Source organism: Cyprinodon tularosa, unplaced genomic scaffold (genome assembly GCF_016077235.1).
Source record: "Cyprinodon tularosa strain WSP-4 unplaced genomic scaffold, ASM1607723v1 ctg366, whole genome shotgun sequence".
NCBI lineage: Eukaryota > Metazoa > Chordata > Actinopteri > Cyprinodontiformes > Cyprinodontidae > Cyprinodon > Cyprinodon tularosa.
The window spans coordinates 413724-440757 of record NW_024039081.1 but is presented as its reverse complement, the minus strand read 5'-3'; the positions used below and the strand labels follow the sequence as shown (position 1 = coordinate 440757).

General features: G+C 39.1%; 1 protein-coding gene across 1 annotated transcript; it reads left to right on the top strand.

Moving 5' to 3' along the window:
• Positions 1-1127: 1127 nt before the first annotated feature.
• On the top strand, positions 1128-25563 carry klhl43 (kelch-like family member 43). Its single transcript, XM_038296048.1, has 7 exons — positions 1128-1314; positions 19351-19761; positions 19862-20010; positions 20144-20490; positions 21404-21703; positions 21878-22053; positions 23760-25563. The coding sequence occupies exons 2-7, from the start codon at positions 19454-19456 to the stop codon at positions 24541-24543; spliced, it is 2064 nt and encodes a 687-aa protein (XP_038151976.1). The 5' UTR covers positions 1128-1314; positions 19351-19453; the 3' UTR covers positions 24544-25563.
• The last annotated feature ends 1471 nt before the right edge of the window (positions 25564-27034 follow it).

The following is a 27034-nucleotide window of genomic DNA, read 5'->3' as shown; positions in this document are numbered from 1 at the left end:
TTCACCCCTGCTGCACCCAGACTCTATAATGCGACATTACAACGGCAATAACTTGTGCAATGTAGAATGTGCAATTACTATTTATATATTTGAATAAGCTGTTTCTCTATATTTGGCACCCAGTGCAATAACTATATATACAAATACAAATCTCCATCTATATAAATACCCATGTAAACACCCTGTGCAATAACCCTGTATAATGATTCTACTATATGAAAATAAAAAAAAGCTGTCATATGTGGACGCACTAAATATACTGTATTTATCCCATGCACCTTTTTCTTCCTTTGGCACATTTTTCTTTGATAATTTGAGCTGATGTAACGTGTAAATGTTTCCACTGTGAAATCAATAAAATCAATCAATCAATTAATCGATTACACTGAGAAAAAAATGTAAATCTTAAGTCATTTTTTCTTAAAATAAGTGCATTTTGTCTTGAATTGAGGAGGTAAGTGAGACACTTTGCCAATGGAACAAGTCAATTTACATTTAAAACAAGAAAAAACAGTTGCATCGTCTTATTTTAAGTGCATTTTATCTAATTATCTTATTTTAAGAGTAAAAATACGAATTTCATTGGCAGATCATCCTGTTTAACTACTGAAATTAAAGGTAAATACACTTAATTTAAGAAATGTTTTACTTATTTCTAGATGGTTTTTGCAGCGTATAGACCAGCCAGAGAAGATCTCAATCTTCCGTACAGTCTGTAAGTTTATCTTGCCACCAGTGCAGAGCTTGCTCAACAGTGGCAGCAGCTGTAAACATTTGCTAAGGAGAGAAGATAAGAAGGCAAGAAGCTGCTTCTCCCCAAGAACAGACTGAGCCCTTCAGGAAAGGGCCTCAGAAGACGGAAGTCACTCATGATTTCTCCTACCGGTTGTTTGGGACGTCTGGAGAGGAAAAGCTGAGGTACCTTTAGTCTGATTTGTGTTTGAAAGCAGGCCAGATCTAAAACCTGAAACCCAGAAGGACGCACAGCAGGAGGAGGTGCTGGGCCAGAGGACAGCTGGGCTGTTCTGGGCTATTTTTGGGTGGGAGGGCGAGGAAGAGAGCCTCTTTTAGGAGATGGAGGTGGAAAAATGGAGGAGGAGGTTCAGATGAAGGCTGAACGCCGTGACGTCTCAGTTCTTAGTGGGGTCCTGATCCTGACACTCAAACCCTGAACTACAGACACACACACACACCTCCTGTAGGCGGACAACAGGACGAGGTAAAGGGAGAACTGAAGGAAACAACAGAGGAACTAATAAAGGACGAAGAAACAAGAGGAAACAAAGGAACCAGAGAACGAAAGGAGGAAAAAAGGTAAAATGGTTCCTGATCTTTAAATTTTCTCATCTCGCTGAAATCTGGGACTTTCCTGGACCCCCTTGAAGGTGGTGCTGGTGGACAGCTCCTCAACTTTCTGATCATCTTAGTTTTTTGGACTTTAGATGCTTCTTTTACCGATTTTAGCAAAATCATTTCATTTTCTAAAGTTTTAAATTATGACTCTGATCATTTAGATATAGAAATACTTTTACACTTAAAGGAATAGTACACCCAAAACATGATTAGCCTTCATTTTCTACTCCCCCCCATGCTGAACAACACTCTGGAGTACTTTTTTGATATCTCAAATGCATCTGGAGATCTGGGAGGCTTCTTGCTGTCTGCTGACATTCAAATAATGGAGGTCTATGGCGCCCGAGACAGAAAGGTCCATAAAAGTCCACAAAAAACGTGTCAATATTCCTCCATACTGCTCGTCCAATGTATTCCAAGTGTCCTGAGTGGGTAGCGTCCATAATTTACTTGAAACAAAGTCATTTAGAATGTTTTTAGAGCATAAACAGTGGTGTATAGGATTTCCTAAAAGCACGTTCACGAGTCTACGGAAACCGCGGCAGACCAAACCAGATGAAAGTGCGCATTCAGCGTCTGCTCTGCCGATAATGCAAGCGTAGAAGAAGAAATGTGCTGTTTACCTGTGCAAAGAAAGAAACAACGAAAGAAAAATGTCTGAGGACTTCAGTGTTGAGGAAGAGCTTAGTTCTTTGCCGAGCTGAATGCGCACTTTCATCCGGTTTGGTCTGCCGCGGTTTCCGTAGACTCGTGAACGCGCTTTTAGGAAATCCTATACACTACTGTTTATGCTCTAAAAACATTCTAAATAACTTTGTTTCGAGTAAATTATGGACGCTACCCACTCAGGACACTTGGAATACATTGGACGAGCAGTATGGAGGAATTTTGACACGTTTTTTGTGGACTTTTATGGACCTTTCTGCCTCGGGCGCCATAGACCTCCATTATTTGAATGTCAGCAGACAGCAAGAAGCCTCCCAGATCTCCAGATGCATTTGAGATATCAAAAAAGTGATTCCCTAAAAGCTCACAGTCAATGCTCGACTAAATCGCGATGGAAGGGTGACGGATCTCCTAAGTTCTGTCAGATCCTAGCAGGACTTGATGTTCTGACAATAAAACGTCCAGAGAAGAGCGGAAGTTCTTCAGAACCACTGAAGAACTGTTTTCTTCCTGTTTACTGTAACACCTTAGCAGCAGAAACAATATGAAGCAGCTGCAGGGGGTGTGCAGCTCTCCATGGAAGCACACACACACACACACATCAGCTGCTATAAATACGCTGATGAGATAAGGAGATATTCAGCTGAAGGGGTCGAAGGAATGATGGAGCTTTCTGCTTTTAGCTGCACAAACTCAAGTTAAAGCAGATTTCCTGCAAGTCTTTACCTTCCTGTCAGCATCAACTTCTTCCATATTTTGATAAGAATACACTGCAGAAAATCTAAATCTATATTTTCTTAAAATAAATGCATTTGTTCTTGAATTGAGGAGGTAAAAGAAACACTTTGCCAATGGAACAAGACAATTTACACTTAAAATAAGAAAACACAATTGCATTGTCTTATTTGAGAGTAAAATTACTCATTCCATTGGCAAACTATTCATTTACCTACTCAAATTAAGGAATTTTTACTTATTTCTAGATCGTTTTTGCAGTGTAGAATTCATTTTATTTGTTAAATAATTGGGTAATAAAATTTGAATGATACGTGTTTAATATTATAGATATAGTGGAGGATTTTCTTTTTCCGAGTGGATCATCAAAATAAGTGGTCCTCCTAATTGTCAATCATTCTGGTGATATGTTTACGTAAGGCCGTCCTATGTGCTCGCCCCCGTTTTCACTTAACAGTGGTGAGTCTGACAAAGTGGATGTGCATTTTCTTAAGTGGAAACGGCAGTTCTTTTCAAAACATTTAAAAATATCCTCCACTATACCTTAAAGTCAATAAAAGAGTTTAGCCAGTAAATCTAAAATCTGGTTTCCATTTTGACTTTGCCAAAAATATATCAATATCTAAACTTGCAGTTCAAATTATTTTCTTGTCATTGTATTCAGGTTTGTAAATTCCAGATGTAGAAATACGATGCTTGTTAAAACTTAAATGCAGGGCCGGTGTTCTGTCAGATGAGCATACCCCGTCAGACCAGCATACCCATAGGCAATACCTGTTTATCGCTTTAGTTTTGTACGAAAAATAGACTTTAAACTACCTCAATGGGTAGGGGGTGTAAATAATAATCGTTTTGTATCAATGCATCGATCCAACAGCCAACGATCCGATGCATCCAGACATGTTTTTTTTTTTCCTCCGGTCTATTATTATCCATTTGCTCCTGAGCGTAATTCTCCCTCCCATGCTGCGGTGGGGCTAAACCTATTTTGCCCTCCTACCTCGCTTCCTTTAGCCACGACCCTCTTTCCACTTGCACACACACTGGAAAAAATAGAAATCTAGATAAGTCATTTTTTTCCTAAAATTAGCAGAGATGGCAAAAGTACTCACTTTCTGTACTTGAGTAAAAGTACAGATACTTGTGTTAAAAAATACTCTGGTAAAAGTGGAAGTACTGATTAAACTTTTTTACTCAAGTAAAAGTAACAAAGTACAGGCTTGTAAATTTACTTAAAGTATAAAAGTAAAAGTAGAAACCACTTTTTTCATGCCGTTGCCTACATTTTAAATGGATGTCTGCCAATAGGACTAGATCTCCGTTGTGTTCATTTTCAATCATCTCGTCGACCATGCTACTATGCTAACGCCACTGCCACCAAGCTGCAATGATTTGCCGCCAATGAATACCGCCGAATCTGTCGATTCATCTTGTAGTGGTGCGTCAAATGCAACGTAGATTCCCATCCAATTAGATTGAATTTGGTATTGATGACGTGAAAAATAATAACGGTAACTCCATTGAAATGATTCAAAACTAAAGTAACGAGCCAATTTTTTAAAATGTAAGGAGTAGAAAGTACAGATATTTGTGTAAAAATGTAAAGAGTAGAAGTAAAAAGTCGCCATAAAAATAAGTAGTAAAGTAAAAATATCAGAAAAATCTACTTGAGTACAGTAACGAAGTATTTGTACTTCGTTACTTCCCATCTCTGAAAATTAGTGTATTTGTTCTTGGATTGAGGAGGTAAAAGAGATATTTTGCCAATGGAACAAGACAATTTACACTTAAAATAAGAAAACACAATTGCATTGTCTTATTTAAAGTGCATATTATCTAATTATCTTATTTTAAGAGTAAAAATACTCATTATATTGGCAAACCATCTCAATTACCTACCGGTACTCAAATTAAGGGTAAATACACTTAATTTAAGAACATTTTTGTTATTTCTAGATCGTTTTTCCAGTGCACACAAACACGGGCATTATTATTTTTCAGTGAATGAGGTTTTCATAGCTTTGCTACTTCTGTTATTTGCTGTTGTTTCCTCAAATAAAATGCATAAAAATATTACAGCTTTCATTGATTTATTTCAAATTTGAAACATTGTCTAGCCTGTAAGGTGGAAAAAAAAAAACTTATCGAATCGTATCGTGGTGTATTCTTGAGTATCGAAAATAAATGAATCGTTGGGTCAGGAAATCGATACTGAATCAAATCGCCATGATGGATGTGATTTACACCCTTATCAATGGACGTGTATCCCTTTAGTCATGTAAAAAAAAAAAACTATTCAATTACTTTTTGGTGTTTTTTGAAGCGTATGGTGATCTGACCTTAAATAGTTTTTTTGTAGGTGACTAAAGCCCATTGAGGTAGTTTAAGGTCTATTTTTCGTACAAACTAAAGGGATTAATGCAAATCCGATGTCTTGTGCATGCAAATCGAACACGGGTATGCTGGTCTGATGAGGTATGCTCATCTGACAGAACACCGGCCCAATCCTAGTGTCACGATTTGGCTATGGTTAGTTGACCCAAAAGCAGAGGCAGGGAGGCAGAGGTGAATCTCTTGTGGATTTAATAATGACAATGAAAACAAAGTCCAAACAAACATGAAACCAGGAGTCCAAAAATCAAAAAATCAAAAACATGAAAACTAGTCTAAACGTACCAGAAACCATGGAGACATCAGGGGAATCACAATCATAAGGAGGAAGGCACAGAGAAAAGGAGTAGAAGCAAGTTAGACGGTGTTTGACGAGGACCCAGCAAAGGGGAACTGAAGAGAGAGGGCTTTTAAAGGAGACTGAGACAAAGAGGGGGCTAATGAGGAAACTGGGAGCAGGTGTGCACAGAACAAGAGAGGGAAAGAGCTAGGGAAGAAGGAGAACACAAGAGGGCAGCAGAGAGCAACAAACAGAAACCTGGAAGACTGGAAATAACAACAAACTGATAATCAAATAACTAGGACTATAAAACATGGAGAAAAGAAAACTAAACACTAGAAAACAAGGAGTAAAGTAAGACTGAATACTCAAAAGAAATACGAAACAGAAACCTGACACCTAGATGGGGCCCTCAGCAATACCAGATGTGGGGCCTTCTATTTCTGTCAGTCAGTGGAAGTGTTTCCATCAACTTTTATTTCATTCACATATTAAAGGATGACGTCTCAAGAACTTAATTGAAACTTACTAAATTTTGCATAAAAGCTCAATTGAGGTGGTTTTTGACTTATTTGAAAACAAAAAAAAGAGCATAGGAGGAGATGGAAACAAGTGTTCAGTTAATTTCCCATTTAGCCAACATTGACCAATCAGCTGTTTCCGTTGGTGGCGTCCCCTTAGAATCCGATGCATCTCTAAACGTCGGTGGCATGAACGTTTGCTATGGAAGTAAATCTGTCGCTGGGATTTAAATAAAAAATGTCCCTGAAATTTATATGTTGTATGTTTGTACTTACTGTTTCAGTGTTAAAATATATTCAGAACACATTTTTGACCTAAAAAAATTTATTGTCATTATTTCTATACAGCTGAAATTTCATTTGTTGTTTTCTCTTCAAGCTAAAAATTCACATTACTATTTCAAAGTGATTGCATTTTCAATACTCATTTTTCTGTTTAAAAAAAAAATCTGCATATAAAAAAATTCAACCTTTCAAAATTCAAATTCAATATTTTCAGCCTCCTGAGATTCAACTGGCTCTATTTCACTGTCTTAAATTCGGCGTCTAAATTCAGTGTAAAAAGGGAAGGGTTACTTCAGGTCACAGACATTAGCAATGGATTGTGGCGTCAGACACCCAGCCAATCCCGTTACGTTTTCTTAGTCACGTGACGTCACACTTGTGGCGCTAATGAGCCGGTCATGTAAGCTAACGCTAATTCAACTACAGAAAAATGAAAGTGATAAACTCACCGTTGAGTTAGCGTTAGCTAACCCTATTTTTTTAACACTGAAAAATAAATATATTGAAAATGTAATCACTTTGAAATAGTAATGTGAATTTTTAGCTTGAAGAGAAAATAACAAATGAAATTTCAACTGTGTAGAAATAATGACAATTAATTTTTTTTTAGGTCAAAAATGTGTTCTGAATATATTTTAATACTGAAACAGTAAGTACAAACATTCAACATTTACATTTCAGTGGCATTTTTAATTCAAATCCTAACGACAAAGATTTACTTTCATAGTTTGCTAATACTAGCCCGCATTATAAAGTCTGTACAAGTTGCTTAATTGCAACACATTCATTAAACCTCTGTCTAATATTGCTCTATGGTCTGCAGCTAACCAGCTATCTCTACTTCCTGTTTACTCCAGCAAAGGAAACCCAAACGTATGATGACGTAAGACTTTGCATTGACTAGTTAACTTGCTCCAATGGATGGAAGCACATCTAATTAATTTTATAAACATCTATTTTTTATTTTCTCAAAATTGGCATGACTTTTGGATGGAAACATGGCTAAAAATATCTGTGCTGCAATAAACAGTCAGATGATTAGATCGTTCACACGGCGGGTTTAAACTACCTGCAGCTCCGCTTACAGTCTCCAGTCTGAATGCATCATCTAGTGTTACTGAAAGTAATAAAATAAACTGGTTCGCAGCTCATTCAGAGTAAAATATTTGTGGTTTAAAGATTTTGGTTCCAACTGAAACAGCAAAAATAACCTGCATAGAAAAAACAAAAAAACAGAATTAATTAGTTTTGACAAGTAAAAATAATTAATCACACTAAGAAATGCAGATATAAACTAATCAAATATAAAGCACGTTTTGAAATAACAAAAAACATTATGTTTAAAGTTGAATAAAAACTAGTTAATATAAGTAAAAACATGCAAAAGCTCTATTTGAAAACAGAATATTTCTTTTAAAGGAAAAGTCTGCTCATATTCAGAATTCAAACTTCTGAAAGTTCTTTAAATCTGAAATGATTCCATCCTGTTCAATAAATGATCAGTGTTTTTAATTCAGAGTAATTTTCATGTGAATGTGCTTTACTGGAGGCATCCATGTTTGTCAAAGAACACTACTGCCACCTACTGGTTAGTGACGTCACAGTGCGGTATCGGCTGTTGATCAAGTCCCAGTGCTGTATCTGGTGTTTGTCACAACGCGCTATTATCCAAGTCATCTTGAAAACATTCTTCTTCCAAACGTTGGCTACATATTACGTGTTTTTTCTCTGGCCAGAAGTTCGATGGCAAATCCTCCTAGCCTGGTGAGACCATCCTGATCTCGCGAGCTTTCAAGGTTTCATTCGCTAATCAGTCTGGAGACTCTCCGTTAAAGAAAATTTGGAGCCGTTCACCAAACGAACGTCCAATCAGCGTTGGCTTTGAGGCGGGTTGAGGTGTGACGCAACAAGAAGCACGACAGTTCAGTCTAAAGAACATGGCGGCTTCAGCCGATGAAACTAGCGTTAGCGTGGCTATCGAGCAAGTTTTATCGGAATTACAGAGTATTTCTTCACTGAAAGAAGAGCAAAACACTGCTCTGGAGGCTTTTCTCAGAGGAAAAGATGTTTTTGCTCTTCTCCCGACTGGTTTCACCAAGAGTTTGATCTATCAATTGACTCCTCTTCGCCGTCACTCTGTTAGTACGTCATATGCTTCGTTGATCTGATTGGTTTATTTGGCCCGTCTATCACCAACATAGGCCAATCAGCTAACCAGTATTTTCGCCCCTTCCCAAAATTACTTCAACGGAAGGTTTCCAGATGGATATGAGGAGCAAATCCATCTGGCGGAGTCAGGTTAAAATCCTCCCTCTTCAAGTTGGCGATCCAACGACCAACCCGTCCGTGGAGGATCAGGTATCAGAAAGGTGGAATAACTCTTTTTTTTTCACTTTTACCCGATGTATTCCAGCATCCAGCTGCCATGCACGTGGGCATTGTCAGTTTCACTATAGCTCTGGTGAATTTCAATGGTGAAGTCCTCTGGAAATATTCAATAATTGTTGTTGATTGCAGATGTGTCTAGTAGTTCCCATTGATTTAGCTTGTAAAGCGGGGAGAATGGTGCTAGGCTTACCGCACCGTGACGTCACTGCTGGAAGATGGCAGGAGGGAGGGGTTACTATGTTTGGGCAAAAATGGCCGCTCCCAGACTCAGTGATCGCGACAAAATTTATTTTATTTTTTTTTTTTATTGATTAAATCTAAATTAGTTAAATCATCGCGAACGTATTAGTTTTAGGTATAGATAATGATCTATTGATTATTCCTTTTTGACCGGACTTTTCCTTTAACGATATTTGTCCACTCTCTCATTAAACCTGCGATTCCTGTCTGCAATGACGAAATTCCAGTGACGTCATTGGAAGAAAGATGAAAGCCATCTTTGCCGTCATTATTGATCACTGCCGGCCCACTCCATCATCCTGCCACCATGGAAGCTCTAAGCTTGTTTTTTTTATAAATGTGATCCTAGAAAATGTCAGAGGGAGCTGGAAATCCTCAGAGCTGCACAGCAGTCTGGGTCGAACGCAGGTTTAATTTAGAGAGAGGTGAATGATAAATTAGGTCGTCCATGTTTCAAGATGTCTGGAAGGTTTCCCATTTGTGAAACCAGAGCTTCTTCATCACAGTCAGACTGTTCTTCAAGAAGAAGTTTGTCTCTAAAAGCATGTAGACAGGTCCTTCTTCAACTGTGTGTCAATCTGCCTCCCAGGTCAAAAACTTCTGTTCATGTGTAAATAATAAATAATAATATCTATATCTCTACGATTAAAGATATTTTTTATGTAATGAAAAACAATTTAATCATGAAATTGTTTGTTTTGGTTAGTTTATTTATGTAGAAATCATACATAGAAAAAAGAAACACAAACTGAATTGTTCTTAGGGGCCTTTTAGCTACACATGGGCCCTAAGCTTACTTTCTTTATGCCAATGGCCCACCTGGCTCCCAGAGTTATATTTGTTTAACTGTATAAGGTGCATATTTTTGTTTTATATTATAGACGGTTTGGGGAAATCTCCACCATGAAAATATTCTTTTTCCTTTTCTTCTAAAAAAAAATTGTTTCTGTTTTTTGTAGCTAGTTATTGTTCAGTTTAATTCTATTCAGTTTATTTCTATAGCTCCAATTCACATCATGTCACCTTACAGTTCAACCAGATCATCCAGTCAGATTGATTCAAAGTTTTCTATCTAAGGAAAACCAGTTGATTGCGTCAAATCATTGACTCTTTAGCAATCCCTCACACTAAGCATGCTTGTAGCGACAGTGGAGAGGAAAAACTCCTTTTTAACAGGAAGAAACCTCCAGCAGAATCAGGCTCAGTGTGAGCGCTGTGTAAGGAGACAAAAGCAGAGAGAAAAAAAGGCAACAGCTCCCATGTCAGAGGATGAAGAGAGCACATCCAGTTAGTCACAGTCAGAGAAACAGGACTACAGTGAAAAACAGGCTGATCTCCAACATCTAAAAACAAAAGTCTTGATGGCAGCAGCACAGCTGATATTGTTGAAAATAATAATTCATTTTCCAGTAAATTTAAAGTTAATTTCCAAGATATACATGTATATCTCCAAATGTATATTATCTACTTTCTATAGCTGATAAATTTAGGATTATTGCAATATTTCACGTTAACTTTCTGTTTAGTGTTGAGAAAGTAAAGTTATATAATGCTGATGATGATGAGTAGAGTAGCAGACGTCTGGGATCCAGTGTTGAAGATGACGGAGCAGCTTTTTCCAGTCTGACCTCATTACCACATGTTTATAACAGCTGATCAACAAGGTGACTTTTCTCATGTAACTGAATCACTCTGATACTGACACTGATATGTCAGCCAGCAGGATTTAATGTGCTCTAAAATGGCTATAAAAACATATCTGGATATCATATTAAGATTTTTACCAAGAAAAATATAAACAATTAATATTTATATTTTTCTGCTGTATATTGTGCCAATTTTTACCGATTTTTAAACCAGTTAATCAATAAATATTACAGCTAAGTAATGTCTCTTAAAGGAATAGTACACCCAAAACATGATTAGCCTTCATTTTCTACTCACCCCCATGCTGAACAACACTCTGGAGTACTTTTTTGATATCTCAAATGCATCTGGAGATCTGGGAGGCTTCTTGCTGTCTGCTGACATTCAAATAATGGAGGTCTATGAAAAGAAGTCATTTAGAATGTTTTTAGAGCATAAACAGTAGTGTATAGGATTTCCTGAAAGCGCGCGCCGGCGCGATCACGACGCTACGGAAGCCGGCAGACCAAACCAGATGAAAGTGCGCATTCAGCGTCTGCTCTTCCAATAATGCAAGCGTAGAAGAAGAAATGTGCTGTTTACCTGTGCAAAGAAAGAAACAACGAAAGAAAAATGTCTGAGGACTTCAGTGTTGAGGAAAAGCATGAGTTCTTTGCCGAGCTGAATGCGCTGGTTTGGTCTGCCGGCTTCCGTAGCGTCGTGAACGCGCATGTGCGCGCTTTCAGGAAATCCTATACACTACTGTTTATGCTCTAAAAACATTCTAAATGACTTCGTTTCGAGTAAATTCTGGACGCTACCCACTCAGGACACTTGGAATACATTGGACGAGCAGTATGGAGGAATATTGACACGTTTTTGTGGACTTTTATGGACCTTTCTGCCTCGGGCGCCATAGACCTCCATTATTTGAATGTCAGCAGACAGCAAGAAGCCTCCCAGATCTCCAGATGCATTTGAGATATCAAAAAAGTACTCCAGAGTGTTGTTCAGCATGGGGGTGAGTAGAAAATGAAGGCTAATCATGTTTTGGGTGTACTATTCCTTTAAGAGCTTAAAATCATACAGAAATCATGAAAAGCTGCATTAGCATCAAATTAAAGTAGAGCTGAAATAATTCATTGGATTAATTGTCATTGATCAATTATTGAAATAATCATCAACTAGTTAATGGTTTACTGGAGTATAGAGATATGAAAATATGCCTTTAGGTGACACTTAAAGCAGGAATTATATCAAAATTGTAGAAAAAATGATATGTAAACATTTTGCATTTAAGATAAAAATCTTTTCCGTCTGTTGCTACGCTCTATCCAGAACTCCTCAAGTGAAAAATGTTAAGTCTGACCTGGTTTAATTTCATAAAGAAAACTTTTGCTATCCGATTATTAATCTATCCATCCATCCATTTGGCCGGGGGGCCACCCTGTGCAATGCCCCGGCCACCCCTGGTGCCGCCACTGCTTGTATCGCCCCTAAAGTACCTTGTTTCTTGAAGTGTATAAATAAACCATCAAAGTTCATGTGAACCACTGACACATGTATAAATTAACTAGGCTGCAATGGTTTAAACAAGGTCAAATACTTAAAAAGATTTAGAAAATGTAGTTTTGCAGTAAGTGAACCAGAACTGATGCCTAAATCTCCCTTATTTGTCTGAAATAAGAAGGAATGATCAACGAACATAGAATAGTTTATGACTGTAACTTTTTTCTTACAGCTGATGATTTTTTTATTTAAAAGGAAATTTTTTAGAAATGATTTAGTTTATTTTAAAGCGAATCAGAAATGTGATTAATTCAACCCTCTTCTCCTGTTTCCTGAAGTTAGCGTCGTGTTTATCTCTGAACATAAACACATGAGTTAGAAAATCACATCACAGAAAGTCAAATGGATCCAAAGTGTTTGGTGCTGAAACATCCGCTGCAGTTCCAGTCGCCTCAGGAAGGATGTTTTTACTTTCTGAAACTGTGAACCCCCTTCTTCATGTGACACCAGCAACAGCTGCAGGTCCGTCCAGCTCTGTCCCCAGTCCCTCCCCGGCTGTGTCCATTTCTGGAACCCCGGCAGCACCGTATGTACGTGCTATTTAAGGAGGACCAGATAGAGGCGTGAATCATGTATGCATGATCCAGATGGGTCACTTTAGTTCTGGTTGACAGGTTAGCTGCTGGTTTTTGCTGAAGTTAATGCTAAATACACTGCAAAAAATCTAAATCTAGATGAGTCATTCTTTCTTAAAATAAGTGCATTTGTTCTTGAATTGAGGAGGTAAAAGAGACATTCTGCCAACAAGACAATTTACACTTAAAATAAGAAAACACAATTGCATTGTCTTATTTCAAGTGCATATTATCTAATTATCTTACTTTAAGAGTAAAATTACTCATTCCGTTGGCAAACTTTCTCATTTATCTACTCAAATTAAGGGTGAATACACTTAATTTAAGAAATTTTTACTTATTTCTAGATCGTTTTTGCAGTGTAACTGGGCTAGTTGGAGTGAAGCGGTTTCAGGTTTAACAGACAGCGACACCATTGATCACATTAACATCAGCAGCAGGAATGGAAAAAATACAAACCTTAGAGGAAGATTCGCTTTTTGCATCTGAGTCAACAAAACACTAAAAAACATAACAGTTGTTGATTGTAAGAATATTTAAATATACTGTGATCTTCTGTGTTTTTAGGTTTAAAACACAAAACTCATAAAAACTGAGGCCCACATTTCTATGCAGTTTGGTCAGATCTGTTAACTGAATGTTTTTCACGAAAAGGCTTGAAGAACAGAAGCACACTGCAAAAAATTGAAATCTAAGAACGTTTATTTTTCTTTAAAAAAAATAGCGTTTCTTTCTTGAATTAAGCAGTTAAGTGATACACTTTGCCAATGGAATAAGGCAATTTACATCTAAAATAAGAGAAAACAATTGCGTTGTCTTATTCCAAGTGGATATTATCTAATTATCTTATTTTAAGAGTAAAAATACTCATTTTAATGGCAAATCTTATTTACTTGCTTGAATTATGCTAAATACGCTAATTTTAAGACATTTTTACTCGTTTCTAGATCGTTTTTGCAGTGCAGTGGCGCAGATATCCCACTCAACCTCCATTTTAAACATGCAGCTTCATTTTCACCCGTTAAATGCAGCACGTTGTGGCTTACAGTTGCTTTACTTTGGTTTTTTCAATCCGAACTGGAGACGTATGTTTTGTTTGTTTCTGGCTGGGCTGGACTTTTCAGGAGTTTACTTCCCTTCTTCGCTGCTGGGTTGACTGTCTAACCATCTACAAGAAACATTACTTGCAGACCCCGATATAATCGTTTTATTAGATAAGCAGTGGGTTTTTCTGACGGAAAAGTTTGTTTTGGAGTTTTTTTTTTTTTTATGTCTGCAGCTGGAGAATAAAGTCGGGCTTGTTTCCAGAGGAGGAAGGACTCCAGCGTTCATGGACAGAATGTCAGCACTGAAAAAAATGGAAATCTAGATAAATAATTTTTTCTTAAAATAAGTGCATTTGTTCTTGGATTAAGGAGATAAGAGAGACATTTTGCCAATGGAACAAGACAATTTACATTTAAAGTAAGAAAGCACGATTGCATTGTCTTATTTCAAGGGCATTTTATCTAATTATCTTATTTTAAAAGTAAAAATACTCATTCCATTGGAAAACTATCTCACTTACCAGCTCAAATTAAGATTAAATACACTTAATTTAAGAAATGTTTACTTATTTCTAGATTGTTTTTCCAGTGAGGTTGTAGTCGTCTGATTTGGAAACCTCCAGCACTGGAAAAACGATCTAGAAATAAGTAAAAATGTCTTAATTTAACTGCATTTACCCTTAATTTGAGTAGATAAATGAGATAGTTTGCCAATGGAATCAGCATTTTTACTCTTAAAATAAGATAATTAGATAATATACACTTAAAATAGAAAAATGCATTTGTGTTTTCTTATTTTAAGTGTAAATTGTCTTGTTCCGTTGGCAAAATGTCTCTTTTACCTCCTCAATCCAAGAAAAAATGCACGTATTTTAAGAAAAGAAATTACTTATCTAGATGTTGATTATTTCCTGTGAGGTCACATCTTTGCTCTTGTAGATGATCTGGTTCTTCTAGTTCCTTTGAGTCAGGCCTTCAGCACAATCTCTGATGCGGTTCGGATTTTCACAGATTGTGATTCTCATAATCAAAACGTAGTAAAGAAGAACCTTGCGAGCCACGTTAAAATAGAATTAAAAATCCCTTCATCGTCCCCCAATGGGGAAAATCTTGTGTTTACAGCTGCAAAAAGATTATAGAAAAAAAAAGGTCTAATGAAGAGTTAAAAAAGAAACAATAAAATACTGTAAAGTGTTTTGAAAATATAAAACTGCTCCCCTGGAGAATAAATAACCAATATACAGCTGTCGACATTTTTACAGTAATGGATGTTTGAAAATAGCAGCAGCAGGTTATTTAACTGACTAAGGTAGAAACTTTGCAAAATCAGCATGAATGGAACAACTTATTAAGTTGTGAGCAGTCTCAGAACCTGCGGAAGGGATCATATCAAACGGGATCTGCTCTCTTTGAAAAAGAAATTCATTTCGGTTAAAGTGCATCTAAATCCAGAAGAACTGAGATGGAAGTAGACATCTGACAGATGACAGACTTAGACAACTTTTATGTCATTTTGTACACAGAGGGCCGGATTTATCAAGATCCAATTTTGCGTGCAGTAATTTGCGCTCGCAAATTGGAATTTTGCGCGAGGGGCTGAACCATGGTTTGCGGGTGATTTAACAAGAGTGATTGCGTAACTGGTGGCAGGTGCAAAACTGTTGGAGACGCCCTATTTAAATGATGGTTTTGCGCGTTTCGTGGTTTGCGGCAAAGTAGTTTGTAGTCTGTACAAACTAGTGCATTAAGAAATTTAAATCTTACAGTGACACCCCCACCCCCTCCAAAAAAAAAATATATATATATATATATATATATATATATATATATATATAGCCTATATATATATAAACTTTGGCAACCTTTATTCCCTAAGGTGGTATGTGGCTGAATTTCTACTTCACTGCAGTAAAAACAAAAAACAAACAAACAGGTGTTTTGTATTGGCCTGTAGAAAAATGCACATACCAAATGGCTCACAAGAAGTGACTGTGGATGAGATTACTGCGCGTACGCATCCCCGCAGCATTGGCATGTTGCTCCACAGGCGCAGAGGTCGGGGTTCTCCGGTAGGGCGTCAGGGCGACATGGCATTTAGAACGTCGGAAAAACGAGATTGGGAGATCCCAGCTCTCGCTGCAACCGTACGCTGGAATGACCCAGATGCAAAAAAGTGCAATGTTGCAAGGAGTTTAGTGATATCTGGTATTCCGTGGGTCCTCCTTGTGGCTGGCTCCAAATCCTTTCAGAGTTCCCCCAACAGCTCCAAAATGGCAATGATGGATAAACGATATGTTTTGATGATCGTTTCCTCGTTCATTCCAAAAATATTCACACGGAGTGAAAAAATGCGTTCTCTGCGTCTCCTTGCTTCGTTTCGATGTCTCCTTCTTGCGACAATAACCGCTGCCATGTGTGCGCAATTACGCGTACAGACCATTTAGACCTTCTTTTGAAACATGTTAAATATAGAGTCAGATAACGTTAGCAAAATTGCTTTCAGGTTTATTAAATCACTTTGCGAGTGCTAAATTAATATATTTACATGTTCTCCTCCCACAAGACGCACTTTTGCGTGTAAACGCCCCATATTGCATATTCATTGCAGAAAAAGTACTAAATGGATAAGAGGCGCTATTTAGCACGTTTTAAAGACCAAATCCTTTTAGCACGCTGTTGATAGATCAGTTTGTACATTTTTTAGCGTGCGCAGTGAAATAGCTCACGTTTTTATACACGCAAACCTTTGATAGATCCGGCCCAGAGTGTATACCAAACAAAATTTCATTTTCTACAGCTTTCAGAACATTCCCATTCCCCAAAGTCCAGCAGTGATTAAATGTAAACATAAAAAACATGGTGCAAAAAACACATTGATATGGAAGTTGAGCATTAAATACGTATGGTGCAGATATAAGAGCCTTAGGCTTATATCCTGAACATAAAACAACAGATTTAGTGTCATTTTAATCCTTTTGCATGAATATCATGGACTCCATGACGTAATAAACTCTCTGCCAGTCTGCTCACTGCGCAGATCTGCTTTAATTTGCAGAACTCTGCTCTCCTTCTGGATAAATAATCTTGCCCTGCTGCTGTTTCTGTGACTTGCTGCCATGAGGAGCGGCTGTGAAACACAAACTGGAGCTTGCTTCTTCATTTCTGGCTGGCCTTGCAAAGAAAGCCACCTGCAGCTGTCAGTTACAACCACCTCCAATGGAGACCGAGGCTGACTGACCGCAATACTCTGCTTGGTTTTATTAAGATGTTGGTTTCAAAGCAGCGTTTGTAGTTTCTATCAAATCAATGTGAAAAAACGTAACCTCACCCCAATGTAAAATCACGAATTAGCTGGGATTATTTACATTTTGTTTGGTTTTTATCAGCCACACCAAGGGGTGATTACAGAATCAATAAATGAGAACCAAATAAGACTTAGATCGTTTAGATCAGACATCCCAGTCTGATCCAAACGAAATCCAAATATTAACATCTGTCAGCCTGGGAATTAATTTCTAAGACTTTATTCCCTCAGAGAACAACAGTTAGAACCATCATCAAAATTTAAAGTCAGACTGACTTTTATTGTTCCTCTGGATTAGTCGTGGATCTGGTCTTGAATTTCTCCCATTTCTGCCCAATTTATCTTTCTTAGTGTTTAATCATGAACTTTGACCTTAAAGGAATAGTACACCCAAAACATGATTAGCCTTCATTTTCTACTCACCCCCATGCTGAACAACACTCTGGAGTACTTTTTTGATATCTCAAATGCATCTGGAGATCTGGGAGGCTTCTTGCTGTCTGCTGACATTCAAATAATGGAGGTCTATGGCGCCCGAGGCAGAAAGGTCCATAAAAGTCCACAAAAAACGTGTCAATATTCCTCCATACTGCTCGTCCAATGTATTCCAAGTTTCCTGAGTGGGTAGCATCCAGAATTTACTCGAAACAAAGTCATTTAGAATATTTTTAGAGCATAAACAGTAGTGTATAGGATTTCCTGAAAGCGCGCACATGCGCGTTCACGACGCTACGGAAGCCGGCAGACCAAATCAGCGCATTCAGCTCGGCAAAGAACTCATGCTCTTCCTCAACACTGAAGTGTTTTTCTTTCGTTGTTTCTTTCTTTGCACAGGTAAACAGCACATTTCTTCTTCTACGCTTGCATTATTGGAAGAGCAGACGCTGAATGCACACTTTCATCTGGTTTGGTCTGCCGGCTTCCGTAGCGTCGTGAACGCGCATGTGCGCGCTTTCAGGAAATCCTATACACTACTGTTTATGCTCTAAAAACATTCTAAATGACTTCGTTTCGAGTAAATTCTGGATGCTACCCACTCAGGACACTTGGAATACATTGGACGACCAGTATGGAGGAATATTGACACGTTTTTTGTGGACTTTTATGGACCTTTCTGTCTCGGGCGCCAGAGTGTTGTTCAGCATGGGGGTGAGTAGAAAATGAAGGCTAATCATGTTTTGGGTGTACTATTCCTTTAAATGAGGCATTGAAACCTGCAGAGCTTTAGATCAGGGGTTCCTAAAACGGGGGTTGGGACCCCCAGATACCAATTGGGGCCACTGGGAAAAATCGAAACCTAAATAAGTCATTTTTTCTTAAAATAAGTGATTTGTTCTTGGATTAAGGAGGTAAAAGAGACATTTTGCCAATGGAACAGGACAATTTACACTTAAAATAAAAAAACACACCTGCATTGTCTAATTTCAAGTGTATATTATCGAATTATCTTATTTTAAGACTAGAAATACTAATTCTATTGGCAAACTATCTCATTTACCTACTCAAATTAAGGGTAAATACACTTAATTTAAGAAATTTTTATTAATTTCTAGATCGTTTTTCCAGTGATGAGATGAGTTTAACCAATAACATACAGTTGTCTTCCAATAAAGAAAGAAAAAAAGAGCTTCCAGTAAATAAATGGACAAAAGTAATAATAAAAATGATAAAAACTTATAATCATGAAATAAATTCTGAATATCAGACTTCTTCACCTGTTGACAGGTATATTGGTTAACTGTTCATGAGCAAGGCACTTTATCATCGAAGACATCTAAGACTTTTTTATTTATTTTTTCTTTAAACAAAATTCACAATGTATATTTTTTTTTCTAAATTATTATTTATTCAGTTGGAGAATTTTCTTTAAAGGTTTGTTTAACTAATGAGTGTCATGGTGGGTTGGAGGTTTGACAGGACGCAAATGTAGAGACTGAAACTGAAGTGGTTTCTTGAAGATTTAATAACAAAAAAGGGCAACAGAAGCAAAATCAAAAAACATAAATCCAAAAAAACTGAGAACCAGGAATGCTCACAACAAGGGGGTAAAGAAATGATTACAAACCAGCAACAGTGACCGAGCACGAGGTGAATATATTGGAAAGAGAAACAAATACCAGGCTAATTAGCCGATTGGGAGCAGGTGTGAACAGAGGAGTCTAGAAGGGAGGTAGGGGAAAAGGAGACGGAAATAAGAGGGAAAACAAGAAATATCTAAGCACTCAAATACATCCAGAAAACAACACAAAATATTAAAGAAAAAAAAAGAAAAACATGGATTAAAGTGAAACTGGAAACTCAAAAAGAAAACTTAAACTGAATCAAAACCATGACAATGAGTGTCGCTGTCATATCTTCCTTCATCTCTCAGGTGTGGTGTCCTGCTTCGAAGTGAAACCATCAAAGGAATCTGGAACAGTTTGATCCAAAGCTCGGTAACTGAAGAAGAAAATAAAATCATCCGAAGTCGAACGATGGCGCCTAAGAAGAAGGCCCTCCGTCAGAAGAAACTTGCAGCCGACTCCACCGATAACATGGAGACCAGCTCGCTTCCTGTGAAGGTGGAGAGCCGAGGAGACGGCGTGGTAGTGGTGGAGACGGGGGTGAAGAAGATCGAGCAGATCGCCGCGCTGGACATCGCTAAGCTCAACAGCCTTAACCTGCCTCTGCCACCGCCTGTCATCAAACCAGGGGAGCGCGGCCTCGGCCTGGGCAGCGAGCTGACACGGCCTCTGCACGGCAACGCTCTGCTGGAGGAGCTGAGCAAGATGCGACAGGAGAAGTTAGTCTACAGCCTCAGAATCACATATCAGCAAACTGATATGTGATGTTATATTCAAACGATTGGTTGGTAATTTGTTTCTTTTCTTCACTTTGCTCAGATTTCTGACTGATCTGGAGTTGGCCTGCAAGACAAAAGCCTTTGATGTCCACAAACTGGTCATCTCCTCTGTCAGTCAGTACTTCCGAGAGATCCTGGCCAAAGACCCTGGAATGAAGCGCCTGGAGCTCCCCTCTTTGTCCCCGCTGGGTTGGTTCTTTTATATTAACTTTTACTAATAAATCAAAGCATGAAATGTATTCAAAGTTAATCAGGAGTTTTTGTGTGACTGTTTTCAGAATCTTTCTTAAGGGGGTAATCTGTTTTCCTTTCCTGTCTCCAGGTCTTGCCAATGTAATCACCTTCGCCTACATGGGGCGTGTCCACATGTCCCTCTACACCATCGGATGCACCGTCTCTGCTGCCGCCACTCTGCAGATCCCACAGCTCCTCAAGATGTGCATGGACTTCCTGCTAGCCGAGCTGAACGTGCAGACATGCGTCTACATCTGGAACATCGGCACGGCCTACGGCCTGCCGCCTGTCTGCGACGCCGCCCGCCGTTTCATCCTGGAAAACTTTGTGCAGTTCGCAGAGACGCCGCTGTTCACGCAGCTGACCTTGGAGCAGATCTCCGCCTTCCTGCGCGACGACTCGCTGGTGCTCCCGTCAGAGGTCAAGGCTTTCCAGGTCAGAGGTCAAACTCTGGATGCTGTAGTAGTCACAGCTGGTTTCAATCAATGGGACATTATATTCCCCTCTCATTTTCCTTGTAAGTGAACTCTCCCAGTAGTTAACCATCTTAGTCCCTTCCTTCTATTTACAGCAAAGTCCAAAAACAGACAGACCAGCTGTTAGCAAGCCGGTCCAGACCCACATTTCAAGGACAGACACCACATGTTCACTTTGACCTGAAATCTCTAAGCATAACTCACACTGTAGGCTTTTTTTATTAATATACATGCTTAGAGATAAAATAGACTCTCAGCAGGGAGGTTAGTATTTATAAACTGAGCTAAACATAAGTCTGTCAGTGCCCTTGCAGCTGCACTGATCTGTAAATATCATTATACCAACATCTCACAAATAATTTTTACAAAAATAACTATTTTGGTCTGATTGTATTATTAGTTTTGCTGATGGATGGTTATCTTATCTCTAGGTACTGAGACCACTGACTTTAAATAATTGACTGGATTGGTCAGGCTCAATGTAGGACAAATAGATTACTATCGTCAGCATAACATGAACATTTATACCATGCTATCAAGTAGATTCACCAAGAAAAGGTTTATAGATTGGGAAGGGACTCAAGCACTCAACCCTGTGGTACACCATAAGTAATTGTGAGGCTCAAGAAATATTTATTATCGAAATAGGAAAGGTTTTAAATAAATAAGATTAAACCCTGTTAAGTCTTTTGCCTTGATCTATATAACAAATTCAAATCTGTGATTAAATAATTTGATTAAATGCATAAAATGCACCACGGAGATGTAACAGGAAAGGTAGAGACACAAGTCTACCCTATGAGCCAATTAGGGACTTTTTTCTCTGATGTTCTCCAAAACCAAACTGAAACGCTTTAAATTGACTCCCGCAGCTTGCCAACAAATGGCTGGACTTCGACGCCTCCCGTCAGGCTCATGCTGTGGAGCTTCTGTCCCACGTTCGCTTTGAGACAATCCCAGCCAGCGAGCTGGTGAGCCAGATCCAGCCTGTGACCCGAATGATGCTGGACCCCCAGTGTCACCGCCTGCTGGTGGATGCCATGAACTACCATCTGCTGCCCCACCAGCAAAACAGCCTGCAGTCCCGACGCTCTCAGGTCCGAGGAGCCCAGCAGACTCTGCTTACCATCGGAGGACGTCCATCGCTCACCGAAAGAGCTCTGAGCCGTGAGGTCAGTGACATCACCACAACAGATGTTGCTGACATGACAGCCGATTTTACTTTTTTGATATTGTGAAGGACTTAAGCCAACTCTCCTTTAAGTATTTTACTTTGAATTGGAATAAAAGGTTCTTTATTTATGGCAATAAATAAGTTATTGGTGACCTTTGACTTTGTCATTTAGGTCCTGTGGAGGGATGCCCGTGAAGGAGGAGCCACCTGGCGCCACCTCACCCAGCTTCCAGCCAAGAGCTTTAACCAGTGCGTGGCTGTTATGGACGGGTTCCTGTACGTGGTCGGAGGAGAGGACCAGAACGATGCCCGTAATCAGGCCAAACATGCCGTCAGCACGCTTAGCAGGTAGCTATTCTCAACCTAGTCTCTCAATAGGTTATACTAATCTAATTTTCATTAAGGTAGGGTGAAATGGTTTGGAAATTATTTTGATACTATAGTACAATTACCTTAACCTGACTCCGCCAGATGGATTTGCTCCGCATATCCATCTGGAAACCTTAAATTGAAGTAATTTTGGGAAGGGGCGAAAATACTGGTTAGCTGATTGGCCTATGTTGGTGATAGACGGGCCAAATAAACCAATCAGATCAACGAAGCATATGACATACTAACAGACCGACAACGAAAACACAACCACAAGCCAGGCTACTCTTGCCGAAACCAGTCGGTAGAAGAGCAAAAACATCTTTTCCAGTGTTTTACTCTTCTTTCAGTGAAGAAATACTCTGTAATTCCGATAAAACTTGCTCGATAGCCACGTTAACGCTAGTTTCATCGGCTGAAGCCGGCATGTTCTTTAGACTGAACTGTCGCGCTTCTCGTTGTGTCACACCTCAACCCGCCTCAAAGCCAACGCTGATTGGACGTTCGTTTGGTGAACGGCTCCAAATTTTCTTCAACGGAGAGTCTCCAGACTGATTAGCGAGTGAAATCTTGAAAGCTCGCGAGATCAGGATGGTCTCACGAGGCTACAATTACCTTGGAATGCTTTAGATTGCTGAAAGTCAGACTGTATGCTCTTTGCAAAGAGATGTTCCAATAACACTAATGGCCTTTAGGCATATCTTAAAGTTACGCACTTAGGCTCAAAGACTTAACCTGACAACAGCCAGATGCATGTCTCGCTCCGCCTAGCTCCACTCACATACATCTGGGAACCCGCTCATTGAAAGTGATTTCCCCAACCGAATTTATGGTCTGTCCAATCAGGACGCAGGGCGGGTGTGTCCTGGAGTGGAGAAGCAACCGTGAGATTCCAACAACAATGGCCGCTTGCATTGAGGAAGCAAGCGTTAGCATTGATGCTGCTATTTCTTCTGTGTTGTCCAATCTATCTGATATTGTTTCATTAAAAGAACATCAGAGAACGGCTTTGAAGGCTTTTGTTGGTGGAAACGATGTTTTCGCCCTTCTCCCGACCGGATTTGGCAAGAGCTTGATCTACCAAATGGCTCCTCCTCTCACAGTGTCAAGGGTTAGCTTCGGTGTGAGTGGTTGAAATAGCACGTCAATAAAGATGACAGACAAGTGGCTTATCCAATCATATGCAAGGAGTTTTGATAATGCCCAGCCTTCAGTAAAGGCAATTCCTATGGCGGGTTCCCAGATGTATGTGAGCGGAGCTAGGCGGAGCGAGACATGCATCTGGCTGTTGTCAGGTTATCAAAGACTGCCCCTCAAAACATTAGTTAAAGATTAGGTCAAGAAGCTCTGTGCGGCTGTAAAATAATCTCATACACAGCAAGTCATGGCAAGGCAAGTTATGGCAAGGCAAGTTTATTTACATAGGACATTGAGGTGGAAAGACAATTCAAAGTGTTTCGATTGGGTCATCAAAACCCAGAATAGTCAGGTCTTGGTCTCTGGAAAGACTTACCTTGATTTATGTCTGGGATTGACAGTTTCCAGTAAAACAGTGCTTGCCCGATTGCATTGTGCCAAGTCTGGTAGAGGAAGGATTATGGTCTGGGGTAGTTTTTTGGGGTTCAGATAAGGAACACTGCCTTCCAGAGGAAATCTAAGGTTTTCTTTTGGTTTTCTACCTCCAGATATGACCCTCGCTTCAACACCTGGCTGCACCTTGCCAGCATGCGTCAGCGCCGCACTCACTTCTCCCTGTCAGCCAGTGGTGGCCGCCTGTTTGCCATTGGCGGCCGCAACGTTGAGGGTCTGCTGGCTACCACGGAGAGCTACCTGCCAGCCTCCAACACTTGGCAGATGAAAGCTCCCATGGAGGTGCCCCGCTGTTGCCACTCAAGCGCCACCCTGCCCTCTGGAGACATCCTGGTTACCGGAGGCTATATCAGCTGTGCCTACTCCCGCTCAGTGGCCTGCTACAACTTGGAGAGTGACACCTGGACGGAGCAGGCTCCAATGGATATGCCACGTGGCTGGCACTGCTCGGCCACCCTTGGAGGGAAGGTCTATGTAGTGGGTGGGAGCCAGCTGGGGCCTGCAGGAGAGCGGGTGGATGTCCTCTCAGTGGAGGTGTTTTCCCCGGAGAGTGGGACTTGGGGAAAGGTCGCCCCCCTCCCACTCGGCGTGAGCACCGCCGGTCTCTCGCCGCTGGCCGACAAGCTGTACCTGCTGGGCGGCTGGAATGAGGCGGAGAAGCGCTACAAGGCGGCTGTGCAGAAGTATGATCCAGCCACTGACAGCTGGTCAAAGGCGGAAGACCTCCCAGAGCCCACCGTGGGAGTATCCTGCTGCAGCCTGACCCTCCCACCTCGTCATGCACCTCGCCGGCAGCAGCACCGCAACACACCAGGTCAAGAAGACCCGCAGCAGAAGAACCAGAGCCGGGAGAGCATTGCAGCGCCCTCAAAAGCATAGTGCAACCCAGGAGGAGGAGGGACCTGGAAGTCAACCATGATCACGTCCAAGGACTTTTCTGTCTGCAGTGATGTTAAACCTGAAAATTAGTTTTTATAAAACCAGAAAAAAACTAGTCGTGCAATAAGAACAGAACATGTCCCTGAATAACTAGGTATTTAACTAAAAGCACACTGAGGTTGCCTAGGTATTAAAGACACCTATTGGCCAAACCGAATCAAATAGAACAACTTTTTTTCAATTTTTGTAAATTTGCTCCTAAGGACTTGATTTTGTATTGAATAAACTCAAAAGTTTGCAAGCAGGCAGCTGTAAATAAGCTGATGGGAGGTTTGTTAAAATGTAATTCTGCTTCCTGGTTTGGAAACTAGGCTATCAGTGCTTTGGAGGAGACACCCATGCAAGGGGAGATGGATCATCTTTCCAAATCAGACCAGATATTCCCCAATAATGTAAAAACTCGACGTTATTTTTAGGACGTTAACCAGATAAATGGTGACTTAAAGCTGAAGATCATCTGGTCAAATCAGGGAAGGGAACAGAGGAAGCTCCGAAGAATGATTATGATTAAAGTCGAGCCACAAAAAGCTAATTTATCTGTGCTGATTAGCAGAAATGGAAAGGAAGCTGCATGGTCCAGGGTGGAGGTGAATTTAGAGAGAAAGCAGGATGGGAAAAAGAGGAGAGGAGCAGGTGGAGGAATGATGGAGGCTGGAACAGATTACTGTGAATCTGGAAACCTGAGCAAGAAAAATAACCAGCTAATAGTTTTATTTTATGCCATTTAATGCTGAACATTTAACAGAAATATGAAAAATGTAAATTCTGATCATCTAATCTAATAAATCTTAAGCATTGTTCAGGTTTTTGCTGCAACTATAGCTGAAACAGCAAGACTCCAGCTCTCTGTGGAGTCCGTTTTAAAACAAAGGCTAGTGTAATTTATTTGAATAAATCTGTTTGTCTCAGCTTTGGATGGTTTTTGTGGAGTTTCACTGAATAAAGATAATCTAGTCCAAACTTGTTGGTTCACCTGTCTTCTGTATGAATTTAGTTTTCCAGAAACACCTTCAGAATGAGAATCTGGTTTCGAATACACTGCAAAGATTGAAATATAAAGAGTCGTTCATCGAAATAAGAGTGTTTTCCTTTGTGCAGGTAAGTATGACAGTTTTCCAATAGATAAGATGACTGATTGTTAAAATAATATTAACAAAACAAATGAAACATCTTTTTGCAAGGGCATAATATCCAGTTATCCTATTTTAAAGGAAAAGTCTGCTCATATTCAGAATTCTAACTTCTGAAAGTTCTTTAAATCTGAAATGATTCCATCCTGTTCAATAAATGATCAGTGTTTTTAATTCAGAGTAATTTTCATGTGAGTGTGCTTTACTGGAGGCATCCATGTTTGTCAAAGAACACTACTGCCACCTACTGGTTTGCAGGGGTGGAAAATAACGAATTACATTTACTCACGTTACTGTAACCGAGTACTTTTTATGAGTAATTTGTAATTTTCTGAGTAGTTTTTGAAATATGTAATTTTTACTTTTACTCGAGTAAATTCTAACCTAAGTAGTTTTACTTTGCTACATTTAAAACCCCCTCACGTTACTGAGTAAAAAAAATAAAATAAAATACTGATGGTGAAAAAATTAAATGCGGCCCTGTGTTACGGAACCGACACTTAATCACCATTAAAAAAAAAAAACTAGAAGAAGACTTTTGACTTTTAACAGCACTTTATTTACACAATTCAAACATATAAACAATTGATGTAAAAACAAGTGTCGGTTAAAAATCACTATTAAAGTAAAACAAGTGTCAGTTAAAAATCACTATTAAAGTAAAACAAGTGTCGGTTAAAAATCACTATTAAAGTAAAACAAGTGTCGGTTAAAAATCACTATTAAAGTAAAACAAGTGTCAGTTAAAAATCACTATTAAAGTAAAACAAGTGTCAGTTAAAAATCACTATTAAAGTAAAACAAGTGTCAGTTAAAAATCACTATTAAAGTAAAACAAGTGTCAGTTAAAAATCACTATTAAAGTAAAACAAGTGTCAGTAAAAAATCACTATTAAAGTAAAACAAGTGTCGGTTAAAAATCACTATTAAAGTAAAACAAGTGTCATTTAAAAATCACTATTAAAGTAAACAAGTGTCAGTAAAAAAATCACTATTAAAGTAAAACAAGTGTCGGTTAAAAATCACTATTAAAGTAAAACAAGTGTCCGTTAAAAATCACTATTAAAGTAAAACAAGTGTCGGTTAAAAATCACTATTAAAGTAAACAAGTGTCAGTAAAAAAATCACTATTAAAGTAAAACAAGTGTCGGTTAAAAATCACTATTAAAGTAAAACAAGTGTCGGTTAAAAATCACTATTAAAGTAAGACAAGTGTCGGATAAAAATCACTATTAAAGTAAAACAAGTGTCCGTTAAAAATCACTATTAAAGTAAAACAAGTGTCAGTTAAAAATCACTAT

What these genes read in the sequence shown, in the direction of transcription:
- klhl43 (XM_038296048.1), top strand. Translation starts at nt 19,454, where the DNA reads ATGGCGCCTAAGAAGAAGGCCCTCCGTCAGAAGAAACTTGCAGCCGAC. An exon ending in AGCAAGATGCGACAGGAGAA is followed by an intron (nt 19,762 to 19,861) that starts GTTAGTCTACAG and finishes CACTTTGCTCAG; the next exon opens with ATTTCTGACTGATCTGGAGT. An exon ending in CCCCTCTTTGTCCCCGCTGG is followed by an intron (nt 20,011 to 20,143) that starts GTTGGTTCTTTT and finishes TCCTGTCTCCAG; the next exon opens with GTCTTGCCAATGTAATCACC.